Source organism: Anolis sagrei, chromosome 4 (assembly GCF_037176765.1).
Source record: "Anolis sagrei isolate rAnoSag1 chromosome 4, rAnoSag1.mat, whole genome shotgun sequence".
NCBI lineage: Eukaryota > Metazoa > Chordata > Lepidosauria > Squamata > Dactyloidae > Anolis > Anolis sagrei.
The window spans coordinates 88,024,471-88,049,055 of record NC_090024.1 but is presented as its reverse complement, the minus strand read 5'-3'; the positions used below and the strand labels follow the sequence as shown (position 1 = coordinate 88,049,055).

General features: G+C 42.0%; 1 protein-coding gene across 1 annotated transcript; it reads right to left on the bottom strand.

Annotated features, from left to right (window-relative positions):
- Positions 1 to 1,745: 1,745 nt before the first annotated feature.
- Positions 1,746 to 3,544, bottom strand: FOXQ1 (forkhead box Q1). The gene has a single exon (XM_060771651.2). It carries the CDS (start codon positions 2,858 to 2,860, stop codon positions 1,964 to 1,966), a length of 897 nt encoding a protein of 298 aa, XP_060627634.2. The 5' UTR covers positions 2,861 to 3,544; the 3' UTR covers positions 1,746 to 1,963.
- Between the last annotated feature and the right edge of the window lie 21,041 nt (positions 3,545 to 24,585).

Genomic DNA, 24,585 nt, shown 5'->3' with positions numbered 1-24,585 from the left:
GCAAAACAGTTCCTAGAATTCCACATCATGGAGCCAAGGCAGTTAAAGTAGTATCTGACAGCATTCATTCCACAGTGTCGAGATGCAGCCATAGTTGCTGTGACAATGGCTGTCTTGGGCACATCTACACTATCAGTTTGTTATCATGTTGCCATTGCTCCATGCTATGGAACCCTGGGAGCGTTGTAATTTTACAACCCTTCTCTGCCCAAAAGAACAAAACAAATGCTAGGACCCCACATCATGGAGCCAAAGCAGCTAAGGTAGTATCAGACAGCATTCATTCCAGTCTCTAGGTGCAGCCATAGTTGCTGTGGTGGCAGTGGCTGTCTTTGGCACATCTCCACTGTCAAATTAGTGTAGATTGATACCATTGCTCTAAGCTATGGAGTTGTGGGATCTGTAGTCTGAGGGCCCTTCCAGGCAGGCCGTACATATCCCAGGGTCTGATCCGAGGTTTTCTGCTTTAACCTGGATTATATGATACATGAGTCCCCATTGCCAGATAATCTGAGATAAACAGAAAACCTGGGATCTGATCCTGGTGTATAGGGCCTGTCTGGAAATCTGGTTATGCAAAAGTATTATTTGGCAGAGAAGACACCTGTCAGATAAAGTGGCATCAAACTACATTCATTCCACAGAGTAGATCAGGCATAGACAAACTTCAGCCCTCCAGGTGTTTTGCATTTCAACTCCCAGTTTTGTGGGAGTTGAGATCCAAAACATAGAATCATAGAATCGTAGAGTTGGAAGAGACCTTATGGGCCATCCAGCCCAACCCCTTAACAAGAAGCAAGAAAATCACATTCAAAGCACCCCTGACAGATGGTCATCCAAGTCTCTGCTTAATAGCCTCCAAAGAAGCCTCCACCACACTCCAGAGCAGCGAGTTCCACTGCTGAACAGCTCTAACAGTCAGGAAGTTCTTCTTAATGTTCAGGTGGAATTTCCTTTCCTTTAGTTTGAAGCCATGGTTCCAAGTCCTAGTCTCCAGGGCAGCAGAAAATAAGCCTGATCCCTTCCTGCCTATGACTTCCCCTCTCATATTTATATATGACCCTCATCATGTCTCCTCTCAGCCTTCTCTTCTTCAGGCTAAACAGAAGAGAAGGCTGAGAGGAGGCATGTTGGCCATGTATAAATATGTGAGGGGAAGTCATAGGGAGAAGCAAGCATGGGCAAACTTTGGCCCTCCAGGTGATTTGGAATTCAATTCCTAGTTTACTATCTGTTAGGAACTGTGGAAATTGAAATCTAAAACATCTAGATCAGGCAGAGAGAAAACTTTGGCCCGCCAGGTGTTTTGGACTTGAACTCCAAGTTTATTATCTGTTAGGAATTGTGGAAATTGAAACCCAAAACATCTAGAGCAGGCATGGGCAAACTTCGCCCCTTCAGGTGTTTTGGACTTGAACTCCCAGTTTACTATCTGTTAGGAATTGTGGAAATTGAAATCTGAAACATCTGGATCAGGCATGGGCAAACTTCAGCTCTCCAGGTGTTTTGGACTTCAACTCCTAGTTTAGTATCTGTTAGGAATTGTGGAAGTTGAAATCCAAAACATCTAGAGTAGGTATGGGCAAACTTAATCCCTTCAGGTGTTTTGGACTTCAACTCCCATTTTGCTATCTGCTAGGAATTGCGGAAATTGAAATCAAAAACATGTAGAGCAGGCATGGGCAAACTTCGGCCCTACAGGTGTTTTGGACTTCAACTTCTAGTTTACTATTAGGAATTGTGGAAGTTGAAGTCCAAAATACCTAGAGGGCCGAAGTTTGCCTGTGGCTGATCTAGAAGGTTGAAATTTGCCCATGCCTGGGCTCCCCCTATTCTTTGACACACACACATACCCCGCATTCTTTAAGTCCCCCAAATTCTTTGATCTCCCCCCTCTATTTTTGGAAAGGCGGGGAGGCTTCTCCAACAGGTCCCCCTTTCCTGGAGGGGAGTCTCTTTGGGCCTATAGGAGGCACCCCGCCTGCAATACCGCGGGCAGCCGGAGGGGGCAGTAGAGCTGGGCTGCCCCGAGCGTCCGTAGCGCTTCCGAAGAGGACGGCGGCAAGGCCTTTCCTTCGGCCCCTTCGAACCGAGGGTAGAGAGGAGGCGGCGCCGCGAGTGGGAAAGCAGGGAAGTAGGTATAGGCTGCGGCGGGCTGGGGGAGGAAGCCCCACGGAGAGGCGGCTTGCTCTCCCGCTTTGGAGGGCTGGAAAGGGCGGCTGAGGATGCTCTCGATGGCGAAGGAGCTGGAGAATTTGGTGGAGGAGGAGGAGGGCGATGGCGAGGGCGGCGTGGGCTTGGGGCTGTCCGGGCTTTCCGTCGGCGTGGCGGGGCTGGGCCGGCTGATGCGCTTCCTCCTCCTGCGGAAGACGCCGTCGGCGAAGGTGTACTCGGAGCTGGGGTTGAGCATCCAGTAGTTGTCCTTGCCCCAGGGCCGGGCCGGGTCGCGCAGCACTTTGACGAAGCAGTCGTTGAGCGAGAGGTTGTGCCGGACGGAGTTGCGCCAGCCCGTGTAGGCCCCGCGGAAGAAGGGGAAGCGGCCCATCAGGTACTCGTTGATCTCGGCCAGCGTCAGGCGCCCGCCCGCCGAGTCCCGGATGGCCATGGCGATCAGCGCGATGTAGGAGAAGGGCGGCTTCGGGCGGCGCGTGTAGGGCTTCCCCGGCGCAGGAGGAGGAGGAGGAGGAGGAGGGGGAGGCAGCGGCGGCTTGGCGGGCGAGGCGGGAGCCGCGCAGTCCCCGTCCGAGCCCAGCTCGCTCTCGCCCGCCGACGGAGAGGCCGCGTGGCTGCTGCTCCCGCCGCTCTCCTGGTCGCTCTGCAGCTTGTCCTCGTAGCGAGGCGCGAAGACCTCCAGCTTCATGCCGTCTCTCTCAAGTCCTCCTTGCTTCAAGCGTCGCCCCTCATAAGGCGGGAGAAAGGAGGCGCTTCTTCTCCCTTTCCTATGGGGTAAGATCCCCCAGAGTCTCAATTCAGGCCTTTCTGACCGCTGAAGTCGTGGCCCCCTTTCCCCACTGAAGGGAAGGTGCGCTCTGGCTCTCTCTCGAGGCGAACAGGTGGCTGAGGAACTTCGGAGGCCACTTCTTTCCCCGTTTCTTCTCCTCAGTGGGATGCTGCCTTTCTCTCCCTCACGCGCTTTCCCCTCCAAACCAGCGCGTTATAATAATACAAAAAGGAGGAGGAGGAGCAACCTTCCCGCCCCTTCCGAAAGGCTTGTTTGAGAATGCCCCGCCGGACGCGAAGGAAAACAAGCTTTGGACAGCAACAGCCCTCAAGAGCAGCAGGTTGTTGTTTTTGAGCTCCTGCCTTGGCTTTGGGTTGGTTAAAAGGTCTCTTCCAAGCCCCGCCCCTCCCAGGAGGCTCGTCCAATCCAAAAGGCCCAAGATGGGCCTCTCCTTGCCGCTCCCCTTCCCTTCGCCCAGCAGGTTGCTCTTCTTCTCAGGTGCAAAGAGGAGAGTGGCTTATAGGTGGCGGAGTTCCACCTGCTTACAGCTCCCAACTGTTTGGCTTGAACTTGGCCTCTGGCGCGAAGAAAGGACTGCCACCTGTCCACTCATGGATATACATTAGTAAGTAAGTAATACATTTATACAGGCAGCCCCTGAGTTACAAACATTCGACTTACAAACAACTCAGAGGTTTTTTTTATTTATCGTGTCATCAGCAACCATACCATTGTGTTACAATTCTAACAGAACAAAACAAACACACAGATTAAAAAAACAAAAAAACAAAAACAAAACAAAACCACAGATTTTGCAAACTTGGTCGTTGGTTAAATGTCCTTTGACCAGTATCTGGCCACTTGGAGTGCCTCTGGTGTTGCCGCAAGAAGGTCCTCCATCGTGCATGTGGCAGGGCTCAGGTTGCATTGCAGCAGGTGGTCAGTGGTTTGTTCTTCTCCACACTCACATGCCGAGGATTCCACCCTGTAGCCCCATTTCTTAAAATTGGCTCTGCATCTCGTGGTGCCAGAGCACAGTCTGTTCAGCGCCTTCCAAGTCGCCCAGTCCTCTGTGTGCCCAGGGGGGAGTCTCTCATTAGGTATCACCCATGGATTGAGGTGCTGGGTTTGGGCCTGCCACTTTTGGACTCTCGCTTGCTGGGGTGTTCCAGCGAGTGTCTCTGTAGATCTAAGAAAACTATGTCTTGATTTAAGTCATTGACGTGCTGGCTGATACCCAAACGGGATGAGCTGGAGATGTCTCTGCCTTAACTCAGAGTTAAGGGACGAGTATGTGAGAGGAAGTCATAGGGAGGAGGGAGCAAGCTTGTTTTCTGCTGCCCTGAAGACTAGGCTTATGAAGGCCTCGAGGAGACCCCATCGCAGGGTTTTCTGGGGCTGAGAGAGTGTGTGACTCACCCAGGGTCACTCATTGGGTGAAGTGCAAGCCACAGACCAGCCTGAGCCCTTCCACATACACAATGGGAGGCCTCCGTATAGCACTGCCAATGGTCAGCTATTGGTCAAATGACATTAATAGAATGCCAAGTTTGCAAACTTTGTTGGTTTTTTTAAAATACATTATGCTTATACCCTTGGTTTGCTCCTGATATCTATCTATCTATATAAATAAAAATGTAATGTTCGTTTGTGGGATTAACAGAACTCAAAAACCACTGGACACAATGACACCAAATTTGGACACAAGACACCTAACATTACCCAATGTTTGTCCTTCACTCAAAAATTTGATCTTGTCATTTGGGAGTTGTAGTTGCTGGGATTTATAGTTCACCTACAATCAAAGAGCATTCTGAATTCCACCAATGATGGAATTGAACCAAACATGGCATACAGGATTCTCATACAGGAAATGTAAAGATACAGAATGGGGGACAATGCCTGGCTTGAGAGCAGTACGTGTGAAAAAGATCTTTGAGTCCTCGTGGACAACAAGTTAAACATGAGCCAACAATGTGATGTGGCGGCAAAAAAAGCCAATGGGATTTTGGCCTGCATCAATACGAGCATAGTGTTTAGATCTAGGGAAGTCATGCTATCCCTCTATTCTGCCATGGTTAGACCACACCTGGAATATTGTGTCCAATTATGGGCACCACAATTCAAGAGAGATATTGACAAGCTGGAATGTGTCCAGAGGAGGGTGACTAAAATGATCAAGGATCTGGAGAACAAGCCCTATGAGGAGCGGCTTAAGGAGCTGGGCATGTTTAGCCTGAAGAAGAGAAGGCTGAGAGGAGATATGATAGCCATGTACAAATATGTGAGAGGAAGCCACAGGGAGGAGGGAGTAAGCTTGTTTTCCGCTTCCTTGGAGATTGGACACGAAACAATGACTTCAAACTACAAGAAAGGAGATTCCATTTGAATATGAGGAAGAACTTCCTGACTGTGAGAGCCATTCAGCAGTGGAACTCTCTGCCCCGGAGTGTGGTGGAGGCTCCTTCTTTGGAAACTTTTGAACAGAGGCTGATGGCCATCTGTTGGGTGATTTGAATGCAATATTCCTGCTTCTTTGGCAGGGGGTTGGACTGGATGGCCCATGAGGTCTCTTCCAACTCGTTGATTCTATGATTCATGACCAACAGAAAACACTAGAAGGGTTTGGTGGGCAGTGACATTGAGTTTGGGAGTTGTAGTTCACCTACATCTAGAGAGCACTGTGAACTCAAATAATGATGGATCTGGACCAAACTTGGCACGGATATTCCATATGCCCAAATATGAACACAGATGGAGTTTGGGGGAAATAGAGGTTGACATTTGGGAGTTGTAGTTACTGAATCCCACCAACTACAGAACTGGGGCAAACTTCCCACACAGAACCCTATATTTAAGGCCATCCAGTCCAACTCCCTTCAGCAGGGCAAGAAAACGTAATCAAAGCCCTCCTGACAAAGAGCCATCCAGCCATAGATATAGATAGATATATATGATTTACACACACAGAGATATAGTATCATAGATTTGAAAGGGACCCCTAAACAAGGACAATTATGTGTTGCATGTTCCAGAGTAGGCAAACTAAACAATCTCCACATCTACACTGACAAAGAAACAGAAGGAAATACTGTTTACTTACAAGCATAAAGAAATTACATATATTAGAAACCAACATTTTCTCATTACTTTATTTTCCAGATCACCACACTGGGCCACAGCAACGCGTGGCAGGGGATAGCTAGCACATTAGTAAGTAAGTAAGTAAGTAATACATTTATACAGGCAATCCCTGAGTTACAAACATTTGACTTACAAACAACTCAGAGTTAAGGGATGGGTATATGATAAGTATGTGAGAGAAAGTCATAGGGAGGAGGGAGCAAGCTTGTTTTCTGCTTCCCTGTGGACTAGGACACGGAACAAAAAAAAATCCACCTAGAGTTACAATTTTTTTGTCAGGCATCCAATGTACTTCTATGTTGACGTACAGAGTTGCCAACATTGAGCCACTCCTCTACTATTGGAATCTGGTGTGTACATTTTTGGAAAGAAATTTCCAAACAAAATTCCAGAATTACACATTGTTGAAGATGTAAACTTTTTTGGGGGACACCCTGTATATATTGCTTTTGGCACAACTTTCTTAGCATCAGGAGCCTTCATATAGAACAGAACCTGTTAGAAAGTAGAGTTTCTCCAGCTGTTAGACTTTTTTTTTTTTTTTAAAAAAAGCTAAATTATACATTTAAATGGAGCTGCTTCTTCCAGAAAGGTAGATTAAGATATGAGAAGAGCCTCGGTTACATCATGAAAAGAGCAGGGTGCTACTTTTGTATTTATCTTGTTCTTTTGTCCTTTAAAAGCCCCTCGTTGTCAAAGGTGTAGCAGTTTGAGATTTGGACTATGGGCCCTTCCACACTGCCCCTATATCCAAGGATCAGATCCCAGATTATCTGCTTTAAATAGGAATATATGAGTCCCCATTGCCAGATAACGTGGGATAGACAGATAATCTGGGATCAGATCCTGGGATAAAGGGGCAATGTGCAAGGACTCTATGACTTTGGGACAACAGGTTTAAAATCCCTCTTGGGCCATGGAAAACATGGGTGACATCAATCCCATTCTCTCAGAGGAAGACCATGGCAAACCTCTTCTGAATAAATCTTGGCAAGAAAACGCTGTCATAGGGTTGCCTTGTTTCCATAAATTGAAAAAGACACTCAGGAGTAACAACCAGATGCAATTTAACCTATACAGGCAATCCCCAAGTTACAAACATCCAATTAGAAATGACTTATAGTTAAGAACCAGTATGAGAGAACAGGAAGTGAGAGAAATGTACCTCTTAGAAGGGAAATTCACTCCTTAAAGAGTTATTGTGAGGAAAAGGTGTCTCCACTGAAGCATTAGCATTAATCCTTGTTTCCACAACAAGCCAAATTTATCAAAATCTGGTTATCACAGGGACAGAAAGTGAGATGAAATCTTCTGAATAGGGGCATAGACAACTGAAGGGGTGTTAACCTTTCCCTGTGCTATCCAAAGCTTCTCTCTCTCTCTCTCTCTCTCTCTCTCTCTCTCATTTTGGCTGGAGTTACACTTAAAATGTACCTGTTCCAACTTACATACAAATTCAACTTAATAACAAACCTACAGAACCTATCTTGATTGCAACTGTAAGATTACCTGCAATTCACTTAGTGGAATGGACTCCTCATTCTCACATCCAAATGGGGATGATGTCAGAATAAGACTCCAGGAGACAATGCTAAGCTTCCTTTGAGCAAAGCTTCCCAAGAAAACTCCAATATAAGGCCGTGATAAGTCAGACTAATGAAGGCACATAACAAGAACAACAAGCAGTAATTCCATGTGATAGTTTGTCAAGCTGGGAGAGAAATGATTCAAGATTCAAATTTTCAGGCAGCCATCCAGAGAATGTCACTAGTCCTCAGTTCTTTCCATGAGGGTAAACAAGGAGGAAATATGTGTTCATCCCAACACCTTAAGCTGTTCAATGCAAGGAATTCCTAAAAAGTAGTATTCATTTTGTCCCTCAGAATCAATCATGAGGTGAGCAACTTTTCTCTGCCAAGAACCACCCTCCCTTGCAAATAATAATAATAATAATAATAATAATAATAATAATACACTTTATTTATATTCCGCTTTATCTCCCCGGAAGGACTCGGAGCAGAGTACAGTTTTACATATATAGGGCAAACATTCAATGCCTTTTTACACAGTGAACAATGACATATGATACACAGAGAGGTAAAGGTCATCTTTCCATCTCCGGCGTCTAGAGGTGATGCTCAACTTTGGCCATGGGGAGGTGCTCTTGTTCCATTTTCCATGGCAAGGAGCCTGTTGTCCATAGACTCTCTCCAATTGTTGCTGGCTGTCTGCATGGGGGCCCCCTTTTACCTCCCTGCCAAGGCAGTACCTATTGATCTACTCACATTACATGATTTCAAACTGCTAGGTAGGCAGAAGCTAAGGCTGACAGCTGGGAGCTCACCCTGCCTCCCAGCTTCAAATTGCTAATCCTCTTGTCAGCCAATTTCCTGCAGGTAGTGGTGTTAACCGCTGCACTACCACTGCTGCTAAGTAACTTGTTATTGATCTGCATCCAAGTGGTAGAGAGATTGAGACAAAAGTAGAGGAAGTCTTTTTATCCCCCTGCCTTGTCCCTTTTCTTTCCCTCTTCCTTTTTGCCAAGACCAAGGAAAGATTCCTCATACAAGCAAAGATGAGTAAGAAAAAAAATTGTTATGGCTAGTATACTTCCCAGTAGCAATGGTTAGCCAATGGGATGAAGAGGCTTTCCAAATGGTCAGAATTCTCTTGAACTCCACAGCCTTCATTTCAAGGCCCCTTCCCAGTTTCTCTTTGTAGCAAAGCACAAATGTGTATGTAGAACTGTTCGTATTACACTGTTCTTATTACACTGTAAATAAAAGCTGCTTGAACATACCACTGCTGTTCTGTAATTTTATGCCAGAATGAAAAGTTTAAATGTATAAATGACATTAAAATAAAATCAATGAATGTCATGTAAGGTTCATTTTGACAATATAATTCATTTTAAAAGACATATTTAAGTATTTAAAATGTATAGGTGTCACTCATTAAAAAAAACCGTGAAAAGGAGACACAACCCATTCTAAAAACATTGGGTCTACAACCAGGTACATGTGAGTCTGATTTTTCTCTTTTGTGATTTAAGTTTCTTAATTTGGAACAAATGATTTCTATTATTTTGGACCATGACTTAGTGGAATGTTTTAAGTAATGGGAATTACAGCAAACATTCAGTGAAATATATTTGAAGAGGTTTACACACATGCTGTGCTCTTCCGTTGAAATCAGCAGTGTGAGTTTGACTGGGTTGGACCTATGTGTTTAAGACTGGAATTTTAATTAAAGTAGGAAGTACTTGTCATGCTTTCTTACCGGTAAGTAACTTATAGTATTTTGCATAACCAAAGATTGCACAAAGTAGCCACAGACTGATTTAAAAATCTGATGATCGTCAATTTCAAAATATCAGTGATAGCCCTGTTAAGGCAACTGGTGCAAGGGTGCCAGCTTGACTTGTTTTTGGGCTGTGCTGCAGGTTTTCTGACTTTCTGTTGCTAAACATATCTTAATAGAAAGGAAGCAATTCCTGCTAAGTAAGTGGTTCTTCAACATGTCTTTTATCAGAAGAATATGCGATGTTTCATTAAGATTAATCCTAAAACCCTAAACCTAATAGTGGGAATTTTGGACTGTATCGCTGAGAAGGCTGCATCAATTAATATATGAGTTGTACCTTGCAATATAGGGGCTGTGGTGGTGCAGCAGGTTAAACCACTAAGCTGCAGAACTTGCTGACTGGAAGGTCAGCAGTTCAGATCCACGGGATGGGGTGAGCTCCTGTTGTTAGCCCCAGCTTCTGCCAACCCAGCCTTTCAAAAACATGCAAATGTGAGTAGATCAATAGGTACCGCAGTGGCAGGAAGGTAATGGCACTTCATGCAGTCATGCCAACCACATGACCTAGGAGGTGTCTACGGACAACACCAGCTCTTCAGAAGATGAGCACCACCCCCCCCAGTGTCGGACTTGACTAGACTTAATGTCAAGGGGAAACCTTTACCTTTACCTTTACCTTTACCTTTACCTTTACCTTTACCTTTACCTTTACCTTTACCTTGCAATAGGATACATTGTATGCCTTCAAGTCATTTAAAACACCTTCCCCTGTCCTTTATAAAGGCCAAACCCAACTGTTCCTCCTTCTTGGGCTCCTCTCTCACAAATGCACTTTTTTACTCCTATCTCACCCAGGGTTTTAACTTTTTAACATTTTATCTCATACATCTGGCCCACCCTTTGTGTTTGATTTTACTATGCAATTTTATACTGTTTATTTTATCTGTCATTTTATATATTTTGTTATGATGTATTTTTCTGTTGTTTGTGTCTAATTATGTTGTATTATTTTTGGGCATGGTATCATGTTAGCTGCCCTGAGTCCCCTTTGGGGAGATGGTGGCGGCTTATAAATAAAGATTATTGTTGTTGTTGTTGTTGTTGTTGTTATTCACGAAGTATGGTGAACTTATCACAGGGTGCTATTGGCAAGACTAATTAGATGGGGAGTTCCTTTGCCTTCCTCTGTGACTGAGAGAGTGTGGCTTGTTTAAGATCACATACTGGGTTTCCATGGCCAAGCAGAAATTCAGACCCTGGTCTCCAGAGTCATCATCCAGCACTCAAACCACTACGTCACACTGCCCCTAGTTTTATATGACAATATAAAATTAGTAGTGTATGCAGCTGGTATGATGTATCTGAGAGCATTCCAGGATGTACATTTGCACATCTCTTGTTGGTGATGTCTCAAAATTAACTTTTTGGTGCATTTCCCATTTTGAAGGATCAATACATTACAAATACATGTAGTGCGTGCCACTACTCTAACAGTCATGATTTCATCCTATGGAGTACAAGTGTTTGTCGTTTGGATATGTAGTGAGCTTTCTGTCTAAGAATACTAAAGATCCCTTCCCAAAATGCCAATCCTAGGATTTTATAGATTGGAACCAAGGCAGTTAAAGTGGAATAATAGTGCTACAGTTCTATGGTTTGAATTGATTCTGGGGTTGGTTATAGGGAGCATGTGGGTCACTTGTTGAAATTGCCTTATTGGCTACTAGACACACCAGGGCATAACCGAATAAGCCTAGGCTCATTTACATCACATAATTGTAGTACTGTTATTCCAGTTTGACTGCCAAGGTTCTTTTTTAATGAAATCCTGAAATTGGCAGTTTAAAGAGGTCTATTTATAATTCTGAGACAGAGAGTTCTAGTGCTTCAGCAAACTCCAAACCCTAAGATTTCATAGGATGGAACCATGGCAGTTGAAATGGAATTATACTGTAATGTAGTTTGAATTTGGATCATGCTATTAGAAAAACTATTTGGTGTTTCTTTTCTCCTGTGGAAAACAAAAAAACTTGAATAAGTGTATTCCTTACTCCAGCATATAGGTTTAAGGTATCTTGCAATAACTGAAAAATAAATGTATGGCTAAATGAAGAGCCATAGTATACATTAATTAGGAATATGTATTTAGAGTGCATAGAAGAATGAGAGATGATCATACCAGTTACAACCCCCCCCCCCCTTAAAATATATTAGATTTTGTGAGCTGGTTATTGCTAGGTTGTGCAGAAAGATGTTATGATTACAGAATACTACTTTCACAGTCACAAGTTGAAGTTGGTTTGATGGCAGTCAATGACAACAACTAAATTAAATCTAAACATTAAATTTAAAATTATTAAAATGGTTTAAAACATAAAAGACCAGCACAGCCCATTAAAGAATGCTTCTGTATGAACTATTAAATATTGAAGGTCAAAATAAAACGTCCTTGCCTGCCAATGGGAAAAGAGTATTGATGGGGCCCGATGGGCCTCTCCATCCAGGGAATCTCATAGTTTGGGAGCAGCCACTGAGGCTTCTTCTACACTGCCATATAATCCAGACTATCAATGCAGATGTAACCAGACCCAGCTGAATCATTTTGGATTACTGAAATTCCTACAAAATATGTTATAGTAATCCAAATGAAATGTAATCAAACCTTACATTTTTTCTGACTAGATCTGACATTTCCAGGAATGGGCGCAATTAAGTGATTAGTTTTAACTGTACAAATTGGAGGAAAAACTGTACCGTTCCATCTTATACATTGGTGTATGTTGTTGAATGTAACCTGAAATATCACCTAGGTGATGAATCCATTAGATGGACTTAGACAGTATACGGCTAATCTGCAGTATATGGATAATAATAGTGACCTAGAGACAGTCCCTGAGTTACAAATATACAACTACAAACAACTCATAGTTAAGAACGGGGGTGAAACAACAAGAAGCAAGAGAAATCTATGTCAAGGAAGGGAAATTCACTTCTGAAAGAATTGTCATGGGGAAAAGGAGTCTCCACTGAAGCTTTATCGCCATTCCTTGTTTCCACAGCAAGCCAAATTTTACAAAATCCAGTTCACTCATATCTATCTGTCTGTAGTTATACTTAGAAATATACCTGTTCAAACTTACATACCAATTCAACTTAAGAACAAACCTACAGAACCAATCTTGTTTGTAACTTGGGGACTGCATGTATTTATGTACCTTGCTGGGATGTTATCATATCAAGATAATGCCTGTGGAACATGATGACACTTCTGGTAGGGATCCTGGAAGTGTCCTAGAGTGGAGCCCTGAGAACACAGATGGATACCTGTGTTCACATTAGGAAAGCATGGGGAAAGCTGGGTGGTAATGCTTCCCCCCATGTGATGGGGAAGGTGGCAATGTGGGGTGCAGGATGACAGTTCCGGATTTGCCCCACTGTCTCATGAAAGCTCTTGCTGTTCTCCGACTTGAGTACTGTAATGTGATGAGGTTCTTAGTCATAATTAAGTTGTCCCCATTATTTCCGTGCATCATCTGCAACCATTAAGCAGTTTTTCTCAGCTTGGTGGCTTTAAAAGAAAATAACATAAACTTGCGGAAAGTGAGGGCCCTTCCACACAGCCCTATATCCCAGAATATCAAGGCAGAAAATTCCACATTATCTGAGTGTGGACTCAGAGAACCCAGTTCAAAGCAGATATTGTGGGATTTTCTGCCTTGATATTCTGGGTTATAGGTCTGTGTGAAAGGGCCCTAAGGCAATTAGACAGGATAGATATACACTTTCTCCACAATCAGAAGGATTTTAAATGTTGTGGCAGAGATACCCGCATTTAAGCCTTGGCTGGAAGAACTTCCTGACTGTGAGAGCTGTTCAGCAGTGGAACTCTCTGACTCGGAGTGTGGTGGAGGCTCCCTCTTTGGAAGCTTTTAAACAGAGGCTGGATGGCCATGTCAGGGTTGCTTTGAATGTAATATTCCTGCTTCTTAGCAGGGGGTTGGACTGGATGGCCCATGAGGTCTCTTCCAACTCTTTGATTCTATGATTCTATGTTGCCTCCAAGGATGAAATGATAGTTTCTCCCTAGATATCTTGTTTGCCATCAACAAGAAGTAGGTCAGAAGAAAAATGGCTGGTTGTAATAGGGTTAAGCAGTCCTATCATTCCATCCTCTCACTTTCATGTTCCCCCAAAAAATTCCTGAGTGAAAGCTGACATTTCTTCACTGAAAATTGCCCTTAGAAGTGTCTATGTTTGTGCTAAGGTTGCAAGGAACCGCTTCCTGCTCCCAGCCTTGTGTGCTGAAACCCAATGGCAGGGTTGAGGGTAGATTTCCACCTCCTTCCTGCTTTTGTTGTAAGAGGCAGGGGAGAAGGGAGAAACAAGGAGCCCACCTTTTGATGTTTATTTTATTACCTTTCCACCATTTGTGAATAAAACATACACTTTTTTTGTTTTTCTTCTTAACTTTATACAAAGGATCTTGTTTCAAGCTATCATTAAACAAGCAGACCCTATCCCATTTTAAACCAGCAGTGAGCCTTTGCCTCTTGTCTATGAATTGCCCCCTCAATCCTAATATTCCCCCCACCACCTCCACCTCCAGGTTTAATTATTTCTAACAGACTACACTTTTAGCAATGAATTTCAAAATCCTTGGATGGATATATTGCTTTTCCTTTCAAAATTGTCATTTATCTCACCATTTCCGACCCATTTTGAATTGGAGTAAAATGTATTCTTCCACTTCTGACTGAAGTCTGAAACTATTTATTCATAATTTTGGACCTGTAATAATGTTAAGCATTTGCTTATGCTTGTTAGTTGTTATGAAAACATATTCTATGTTTTAGAAATTCTGCAACCTGACCTGAATTCTGCCAAAATGATGCAACTTTCTGCTAGTGATGACAATGTCATAGCCAAATTAGGTCAAATTGTTTCTCCATCAAAACCAAGCTAATCAAATTCCTTGTGACTTTCAGCCAAAAGTCTTCCCTATTGGTACCTTGGCATTTTGACTGGAGATATCAGAGGCTGAACTTGAAATCCAGAGATATCAGAGGCTGAACCTGGGATGTTCTTTATTGTTGTTGATTTGTTCAGTTGCTTCCGACTCTTCGTGACCTCAGGGACCAGCCCATCCCAGAGCTCTGTCAGCTGCTGCCACCCCCAGCTTCTTCAAGGTGAAGCTTGTCACTTCAAGGATACCATCCATCCATCTTGCCCTTGGTTGGCCCCTCTTCCTTTCTCCTTCCATTTTCCCCAGCATCATTATCTTCTCCAAGCTTTCCTGTCTTCTCATTATGTGGCCAAAGTACTTCATCTTTGCGTCTAATATCCTTCCCCCAGTGAGGAGCCGGGGTTTATTTCCTGGAGTATGGATTGGTTTGATCTTCTTGTGGTCCAAGGAACTCTCAGAATTTTCCTCCAACACCATAGTTCAAAAGTTTCTATCTTCCTTTGCTCAGTCTTCCTTATGGTCTAAATCTCACATCCATAGGGGAATACCATTGCTTTAACTATGTGGACCTTCATTGCCAGTGTGATGTCTCTATTCTTCACTATTTTATCAAGATTGATCATTGCTCTCCTTCCAAGAAGTAAAGGTCTTCTGATTTCCTGGCTGCAGTGTGCATCTGCAGTAATCTTCACGCCTATAAATACAAAGTTGGTTTTGGGATGTTCTATCTCAAGGCTGTAGTCTTTCAGGGGGAAATACTGGTAACTAAAGATCTTACTTCAATTATACACTTCCGTGGCTTAAAAAATCCACTAAGTGCACCATAACCATTTTCACATCCATCTTTTCAGCCATTAGGATAGATTAAAAAAACCAGGAGAGTTGGAGTGCTGTGCTGAACATCCCATTATACAGTATTAATGGTCTTCCGCTATTGTAGTTAACGACCTTCAAGTGGACTTTGACTTATAATGACCTCATGAATGAAAGGCTCTCAGGTCACCTTGACATCTATCTGGGATGCAGTTATCCTCTTTTACTACTGCCTTCTACCTTACCAAACACCACTGTTTTGTCTAGTCTTCCTCATTATATGGCTAAAGTATGTCAGTCTCATAGCAGCCCAGGGAGAATGTAGACTTAATTTGCTCCGGTACCTATTTATTTCTTTTCCCAACAGTCCATGGTATCTGTAGAATTCTTCTTCAACACATTTCAAATGAGTTGATTTTCTTCCCATCGGTTTTTCTTACTCTCAAGATTTCCTATAATTCATGTAATTTCCTATCGCATGGCAGTAAATTCCAATGTTCATTAATTGTATAGAAGCAAAAGACCAAATGTGCATTGTTTAGATGTATCATAACTCACTATGGGCCCTTCCACACAGCCATATAACACAGAATATCAAGGCAGATAATGCACAATATCTGCTTTGCACTGGACTATCTGAGTCCATGCTGCCATATAATCCAGTTCAATGTGGATTTTATACAGCTGTGTGGAAGTGGCCTATGATGAGTTCATGATACTTTCATGTAAGCAGTGTACATGATCACCCCATGTGACTTCCTGCTGTAGTTTAAATAGACCTACTATTGCTGTTGGATCTATGAAGTTTAGTACAATCATAGGAAAAACCTGTGTCTGTTAAATAAACTTTACATCAAAAGCACTTTGATGTCTTACTTTATAGTGCACGTATTTTAAAGAAAACACAATCTACCGTTTAATAAAGCATGGTGGAGTGAATATACCCAGCCCTTTGTTATAAAATAAAAATTGTCCCACATTTGCCAGAAAGTTAAAGCATTGTGTTGCTAGAATGACATTCATAAAAGGAGGATCATGTTAAAAAAAAGAAGTAGCAGCCCTTTTATGATCATTCTGTATGAAAACAAGATCTAGTGATTTCAATTGGGCTTTAGTGCCATGCAGCTGTGCTTTGCACTGTAGTCGATAGGAGTCTTGTTAACCCTACAATTACAGTTTTCCAATTGCAAGTTGTATTTGCAAGCAGACTCATGGTATATCTCCATTTGCCATTCCAAGTAAGGGTTGGCACATTTAATCCATCAAGTAATTGGTACTTTACCGTGCAGGCCTATGGATGTTTGCTGTTATTGTTATTGCTGTTGGGTGCCTCCAAGTCATCTTCAACTTATGCTGACCTTAAGGCAAACACATCACAGGTGTTTCTTGACAAGATTTATTTGGAGGTTGGCTGAGTGCAAATTCAAGCTTTGACATTCCTAAGTCCCGGTTAAAGATTCAAGCCACTTTATTTTGATCGCTCTTGGAGTTATAGCTGTTTGCTCAAAAGTAAGTCATAGTGGGTTCTTATTATCCTAGGAAAATGGACACAGCATGGAAATCTTAGACCCCTTCCACACAGCTGTATAAAATCCACATTGAACTGGATTATATGGCAGTGTGGACTCAGACAACCCAGTTCAAAGCAGATATCAGTTATCTGCCTTGATATTCAGATTTAAATGGCTGCATGGAAGGGTTTTAAGGGCAGTTCCACACAGCAGTAAAGTCTGTTTTTTTCCGGGTTTCAAAAACCTGGGTCAGGGCAGACTGTAGACTGCACAGCAACCACAAAAGCCCATGTTTTTGCGGCTGGGTGTCCAGATGCGTTCCCGGAACCTTTCAGGAGAACACCTGGACACCCCCCCCCCCCCAAATCCCCCTTAAACTGCTTAAAAAATAAAAAACTAACCCGGCCTCCATTAGTGTGGTGCCGGAGCTCCCTCGGCACATAGGAATAATATACCAGGAGAAGTGGAGAGGAGGAAAATCACTCCTGCCCCTCTTCTCCTGGTGCATCAGGAGAGCTCTGGCAACATGTTAATGGAGGCTGAGCTAGTTCTTCTATTTTTCAAAGGGGGTTTGGGGGGGGTATTGGGGAGGGGGTTGGTGTCCCCACCCGGAAGACTACAGAACTATTATCTGGACTGTCCCCTCAAAAGTCCATTATGTTTGAGAGAGCAGTCCAGATGGGAAGAAGTGGGTTTGTCCTGCACCTTCCAAGAAGGCGTGGAATTAACCCACTAACAATTTAATTCGTGACAAACCAGGGTTTTCCTAGTTTGTGGTGAATGAATTTGTTTTTCTGTGGGGCATCATCTGGTCATCCACTTTTAAATGTGGGAACTCCCATTTTAAAAGGGCTGTATGGACGCACCCTTAGATGTTTTGGAAGACGTCTGGAATGCCCTAGTGATACTATCCTCTCATTTGTGATGTGACAAACTATTCAAACATTGGTTTATTGACCAAATTGTGCTGCATAGTATGATATTTTACTGCATATCATACTATGGAGATAGAATTTCATAATTCTTTCCTTGGACAAAATTATATCTCACGAAGAAAATACTGTTTTAGCTCCTTGATGAAGTTCCCAGAATATTGTCCTTTAGGAAATTATGGAATTTTGTGGATAAATGACAATCAGGATGTTTTCAAATTGCTGGCATGGTTATATAGGTTGGGCATCCCTTATCTGAAATGCTTGGGCCAGAAGTGTTTTGGATTTTACACATATAATTAGATATCTTGGATATTTGATCGAATGTAAACATGTTCATTTATTTTCCACATACTAGCTTAAAGATAATTTTACATCAAAATTTTAATAAGGTTGTGCATGAATCAAAGTTTATGTACACTGATCCTCAGAAATCAAATTTGTCACCATCTCAGCCACCCATGTGGACAATTTTGAATTTCAGTGTATTTTGGATTATGGTTTTCCAGATAAGCAATACTCAACTGTCCGACTATCATCATCTGGCTATAATTTTCTACTGTCCAACTATCATCATCACGATTATTACAGAAAATATTTCTGCTGTATAGAGGAGTAGTGATGTTAAAAATGATCTGCTCCAGGTGTGAAAGATGCCAGGAACTCCACTGGTGGTACGTCAGCATCTCTGTGTAGGATTTGCTCTGGAGGAAACATTATGCATGCATGTTAATTGCAGCCCACAACAAGAAGAAAAAAGAAGCTTCTGTGAGCAACACAGTAATAAAAAAGACTTTTGTATCAACTGACGTGACTGTACAGACAGTGTTGTTTGCTGAAATTAGTTTGAGTTCAACTATGTGAGTCACCAAGGGTTGCATAAAATCAAATGATGCTCATAGATATATGAATCAACCCCAAGTGAACCAAACAAACCATTTAGATAGTTCCACTGTAGTGTAATGTCCTATAACCACTCAGTTAATGTAATTTAAAACTGAATGAAATATAGTGGAGAAAAATGAGGAAGCAATTAGAAAAAAATAGTTCCATCCAAAAATGTCAGTGGAATTATTTTTTTATTATTATATTATTTAAATGTACCTTCCACCTTTCTCACTAAACAGGGAACTAAAGCAGCTTACTACATAATTTAAAAATTATGTAACACGTTATAATATTAAAGTTATTATTGTCATCTGTCTTCAAGTTTTGTCTAAATTATGACAACTTTAAGGCAAAACTATCATTGGGGCTTCTTGGCAAGACTTCTTCAGAGGGGGGTTCCCATTACTTTCCTCTGAGGTTGAGAGTGTGTGACTTGCTCAAGGCTATCCAATGACTTTGCATGGTTGATTGGGAATTCAGTGCCTGGTTTCCTGGAGTCTTAATCTGATGTTTGGACTGTGCTGGCTCAGACAATGATACTAAAATAAGCCAAATTAAAAGCAGTTTTAAAATAATTTCAAAGTAAATTAGGGAAAGGGGAGAGCTAAATGTATAGCAGTCTTTCATTAAAGCCCTTTCCTCAGCAATCAAGCAGTTGTCAAAAAATTACATGAAGACAAGAGTATTTTCCTGCCTATAGGAAGACATCTGGGAGAGAATCGGCCTAGTATCCCTCGGAAGATAATTTCCTGATTTGGGAACATTCACCAAGAAGCTATGACAATAGATGAAAACATTTGTGGCCAAACAATGTCAATGAGTGGTCAAGATGGCAAAAAATATTAATAAGAAATAACAAGTAAGGTAGGAGAGACTGTAGCATTTAATTTGCCTTAGCCTACTGGGAACAGTAAGATTTTTGATCCTCCTCTCCTGCCGGGTTCACTGTGGCCCCTTCTACACTGCCATATAAAATCAAGATTATCTGCTTTAAACTGGATTATGTGACAGCCCCCTTTTAATTGTGGGAACTCCCACATTAAAGGGGCTGTCTGGATGGGCCCTCAGTTTACAGCAGTTCAAATCAGATGAGGACAAAGGGGGAAACTGGGAGGACAGAAAATCTAGAATATTTTTAAAGCATTTGAAAAAGTGGGATGACAGTCTCTATCAAATGGATATTGGAAGCAACACTTATGTAAGACGATTAGTGAAAGAGAGGAGTCTAGATAACATCTGCTTTTTGTTTCACTTCTCTTTATCTTTCTTTAGTCTGTGTCCTCAAGCGATTTGCTTCCTTCTTGCCTACAGAAATCATTTCCCCTTTTTCTCAAGAAGCTAGGCTAGATCTACAGTGCTATATAATGCAGTTTTGGAATGCAGATTAACTGCATTGGACCGAATTATATAGTAGAGTGGACTCATATAATGCATTTCAAGGTAGTTAATCTGCATTCTGAAACTGCATTATATGGCAATGAAAGTCCAGCTTCAGTCTATTTGAGAAGTAGCACCTTTGGCTGCAATGTCCTTGTCCAACCTGTCTGTGAAGATGGCAGAATCCAAAGAAGAGCCTACTGGAAAACATTATTTAAAGCTTTATACAATGCAATCAATTGTGTTCTAGGAACTCTCTGCTCCAATTAATGCCTACCTCCTCAATAATACACCAATTATAGGTTATTAAATCATTGGAAGATCCAAATCATAAACAGAGAGTTAACATGTGTTCAATTATACTGGAATGTCATTTTAAAACTATGATGTCATATGTCAGAAAAACAGAGAACTAACTTTGCTCAAAAGGATGGATTGGAAATCCTACAAATCTCTTGGAAAGACAGGAGGACTAATGTCAGTGTGCTGGAAGAAGCAAAGACCACCAGTATTGAAGTGATGCTCCTCTGCCATCAACGCCGCTGGACTGGCCACATTGCCTGAATGCCCCATCACTGTCTCTCAAAGCAGTTATTCTACTTCAAACTCAAGAACAGGAAATTGAATGTTGGTGGACAGGAAAAAAGATTTAAAGATGGGCTTAAAGCCAACCTCAGAAACTGTGGCATAGATACTGAGACCTGGAAAGCCCTGGGCCTTGAGCACTCTAACTGGAGGTCAGTTGTGACCAGCAGTGCTGCAGAATTCAAAGAGGCACGAATGAAGGGCAAAAGGGAGAAACGTGCCAAGAGGAAGGCATGTCAAGCGAACCCTGACCAGGACCGCTTTCTATCTGGAAACCGACGTTCTCACCCCAGGAGAACATGCGGATCAAGAATAGGGCTCCACAGCCACCTACGGACCCACCGCCAAGATACCACATCTGGAAGACAATCAAGCTATGAGAGATTGCCTAAGTATGGGGGAGGTGGGGAACGACTGTAAAATTGACTAATTTTCTTCAACAAGCTTCGGTACTAGTTTGTTTAGTATTTAAAATGAAGATGTGGAATGTGAAATGACACATCCTCCTTGACCCAGTAATCTTTCTACCAAAACAATGAATTACAGCATATTTGAATGTGTCATTGTGAAATAATTCATAATAAGATGCAGATACTTGCTAAGTTACGTTAATATTTGTGAGTATAACCAAAGGAAAGGCATATGATATCTCTGATCATAACTTGGGGCTTACCCAAACATTTCAAACTTCCAAAGTTGCATAAGATTTTGTTGTTTTGCAAATGGGGAAGTGTTGTGCCATGGCAAAATATAGGAGATTGGCAGCAGCAGAAGAAAATTGAAGTGGAGTATAACCTTCACTGTTCTCCTTTGCTGTTTCTATAAGCATGTCAAAAGAAATGTGTTGCCATATAGTATTTTCCTTAGCCAACACAATGGAGAGTTGCAAATCACTGAGGATTATAGGATGCAACTTGTTTCTTATTTTCTTCATTTGTTCTGGAATTTTGGAAACCTAGATGGTCCATTAAACAAAAGTGGCATTTTAACTTTTTTATATGCCGGTAACTGTTTTGCAATATAAGTACAATCTACAAACTTTCACTGTGGCAAACATACTGTGGCACATAATTAGTTTCTTATTTTATTTCAGGAATCAGTAAGGCCCCTTCCACACAGCTGTATAAAATCCCGCATTATCTGCTTTGAACTCAGTTATATGACAATGTGGACTCAGGTATCCCAGTTCAAAGCAGATCTTGTAGAATACAGTATCTGCCTTGACATTCTGGGTTATATGCCTGTGCGTAAAGGTCCTATATATGGTGTAATGGCTTGAGTGCAGGACTAGGACTTTACCACAGTTTGAGTCCTTGTTCCACTATGGAAAACCACTGGGTGATTTTGAGCAAGTCACATTCTCTCAGCTTCATAAAAATGCAAGGCAAATTTGACAGGGGAGTGTGTCCCAATTGGTTTTCTTGGACCTCTCAGCAGCCTTTGATACCATAGACCACAGTATTCTATTTAACATCTACATGAAGCCGCTGGGAGAAAGTATCCAGAGTTTTGGAGCTTGATGCCATCTGTATGCAGATGATGTTCAGCTCTATTATTCCTGCTAAGGAGGTTGTTTAGGTCCTGAACTGGTGCTTGGCAGCTATGATGGTCTGGATGAGGATGAACAAATTGAAATTGAATCCAGTCAAGACAGGGGTACTCCTGGTCAGTCGTAAGGCCAAACAGGGTATAGGCTTACAGCCTGTGTTGGATGGGGTAACAATCCTCCTGAACACATAATTTCTTAGCTCGGGAGTTCTCTGGACTCATCACTGAGCCTGGAACATCAGGTTTTGGTGGTGGCCAGGGGGCATTCGCACAATTGTGCACCAGCTGCACCCATATCTTGGGAAGTCAGACTTGGCCACGGTGGTCCACACTGTCATTGCATCTCAAAGGCACTCTACATGGAGTTGCCTTTGAAGACTGTTTGGGAGCTTCAAATGGTCCAACAGATTGCAGCCAGGTTGATCACTGGAGCAGCGTACAGGGAGCATACAACATCCTGTTACGTCAGCTCCACTGGCTGCCAGTCTGTTATCGAGCACAATTTAAAGTGCTGGCTTTAGCCTATAAATTCCTAAATGGTTCCAGTCCAGCTTACCTATCCAAATGTATCTCCCTTTATGAGCCAAGTAGAGCATTAAGATCGGCGGATGAGGTTCTGCTCTTGGTCCTGCCACCTTTGCAGGCGTGACTGGTGGGAATGAGAGAGGGCCTTCTCGGTGATGGCCCCTTGGCTGTGGAACTCTCTCCCCAGCAAGATTAGATTGGCTCCCTCCTGTCTGACATTTAGGAAACTACTGAAACCCTGGCTTTTCAAGCAAGCATTTTGGGAGTAAGATGAAGTAGTCAAGATAACCTCAGAATTGGTGCAGTGTCAAATGTTCTGTATTTTATGTTTGTCTATGTCCGATGTTTATCATTCACTAGTTTTAATTCATTGTGCTATGCTATTTTAGTGATGTGATTGTATTTATATTTTGTGAGGCGTTGCATTTTGCCAATTACTTGTTGTGAACCGCTTTGGGTCCCCCTAGGGATTGAGAAAAGTGGTATATAAATGAAACAAACAAACAAACAAACAAACTCCTCTGAACAAATCTTGCCAAGAACACCCACATTATCAATTTGCCTTTGAGTCACCATAATCTGAAGAATATTTAAAGGCACACAGTGACAAAAATATTATTTAAACTTCCAAAGATCATGGTCACTGGTTGAATGGAAACTATATGGCTTTTTGGCTATTGATTCATTGCTATTTCCATTGTCCACTGGAATGCTGGTTAGAGTTCATGGGAATTGCAATCCAAAAATATCTGTAAGGCTGCATGTTCACCTCTCCTGAATATAAGAATACAAAATAACTAATTAATTAATTAACTTGCTAACTAATTAAGTAATTGTGGTTTCAGTGTGTCGGTTTTTAATCCTGTGAACTGCCTTCGAGCTTTGCACTGAAAGAAAAGCAGAATATAAAATAACCAAGTAATTAACTTGTTAACTAAATTGGATCATTTCTCCTAGCGTCTTCAAAGTTTTGATGAATTGTATATTGCAAAAAAAATTAGCTCAGTGAGTTGGTGGCCCAGTCAATGTCTGCAATAATATGAAGGTTCCAGGCTGTTACTCAACACTGCTTGCACTTTTCCATCTTGGCGTGCTGCTAATCGACATCATACAGACTTTTTAGGGGCAATTATGCAATCAACACTTGGTTTTGGGTCAAATCAGATTTGCACAGAGGGTGTGTGTGCTAATTTCAATGAGGCTAAGGCATGCAGATAAACTTTATCTAACTGTTAGATTACTCTAGGAACCTTGCCATATCAGGCTGAGCAAGTGATTATAGAAACATCTCTCGCTTTCAATCTCAATCTCAATCTCTTCCTTTCAAATGCCCACACATTGGTGAGGTCAGCATTAGGACACGGATTATTTTTTCTTAATATTAGAAATCCCACGATCTCATTGTGCAAGCTGGGTGTTCAGGTGTTCCAAAAAGTAGCTCTCGCTCTGTTGACTGATAACTGTATTCTTAGCAACTTAAACAGTATTTATATTCCTTGTGTAAACATGTGGATGGGTGGAGATCTGATTTGAATGAGTCACTGCTGGAACAAAGAGATACTAAATTAGAACCTAAGAAGTCTGAGCTGTTCTGCTCAATCAGAGACTGAGAGAAGGAAGCAAATGTATTTGGTATGGTTGCCCTTTCCTCTCTAAGTCTTTTTGCAATATCCATTATGGGTCAAGTGGACAATAAAAATGTTTCTTCCACAGCAGGGGTGGGTAATTGTTGTGTATCAAGGTCCAGTTCTATGTTCTGAGATTTTTTTTCATGCAAAATGAATATCAAAATATAAGGCATTGATTGAAAATCCACTTTTGACTTTGATTTTTTTATTTTTTAAAAAGTTAAATAGTTAGAGTATATCTTGTTTAAAAAGTGAGTAACCACACCAGGTCTTGCTATTCCATAGCATTGAGTTATGGCAGTTGCAGTGATGTATAGATATGCCCTCAAATTTTTTGGTGAAGTATGGGTGTTAATAATTTTCATTAGCACACTGAAGTGCACTTTTAAGTATCGTATATACTTGAGCATAAGCTGACCTGAATATA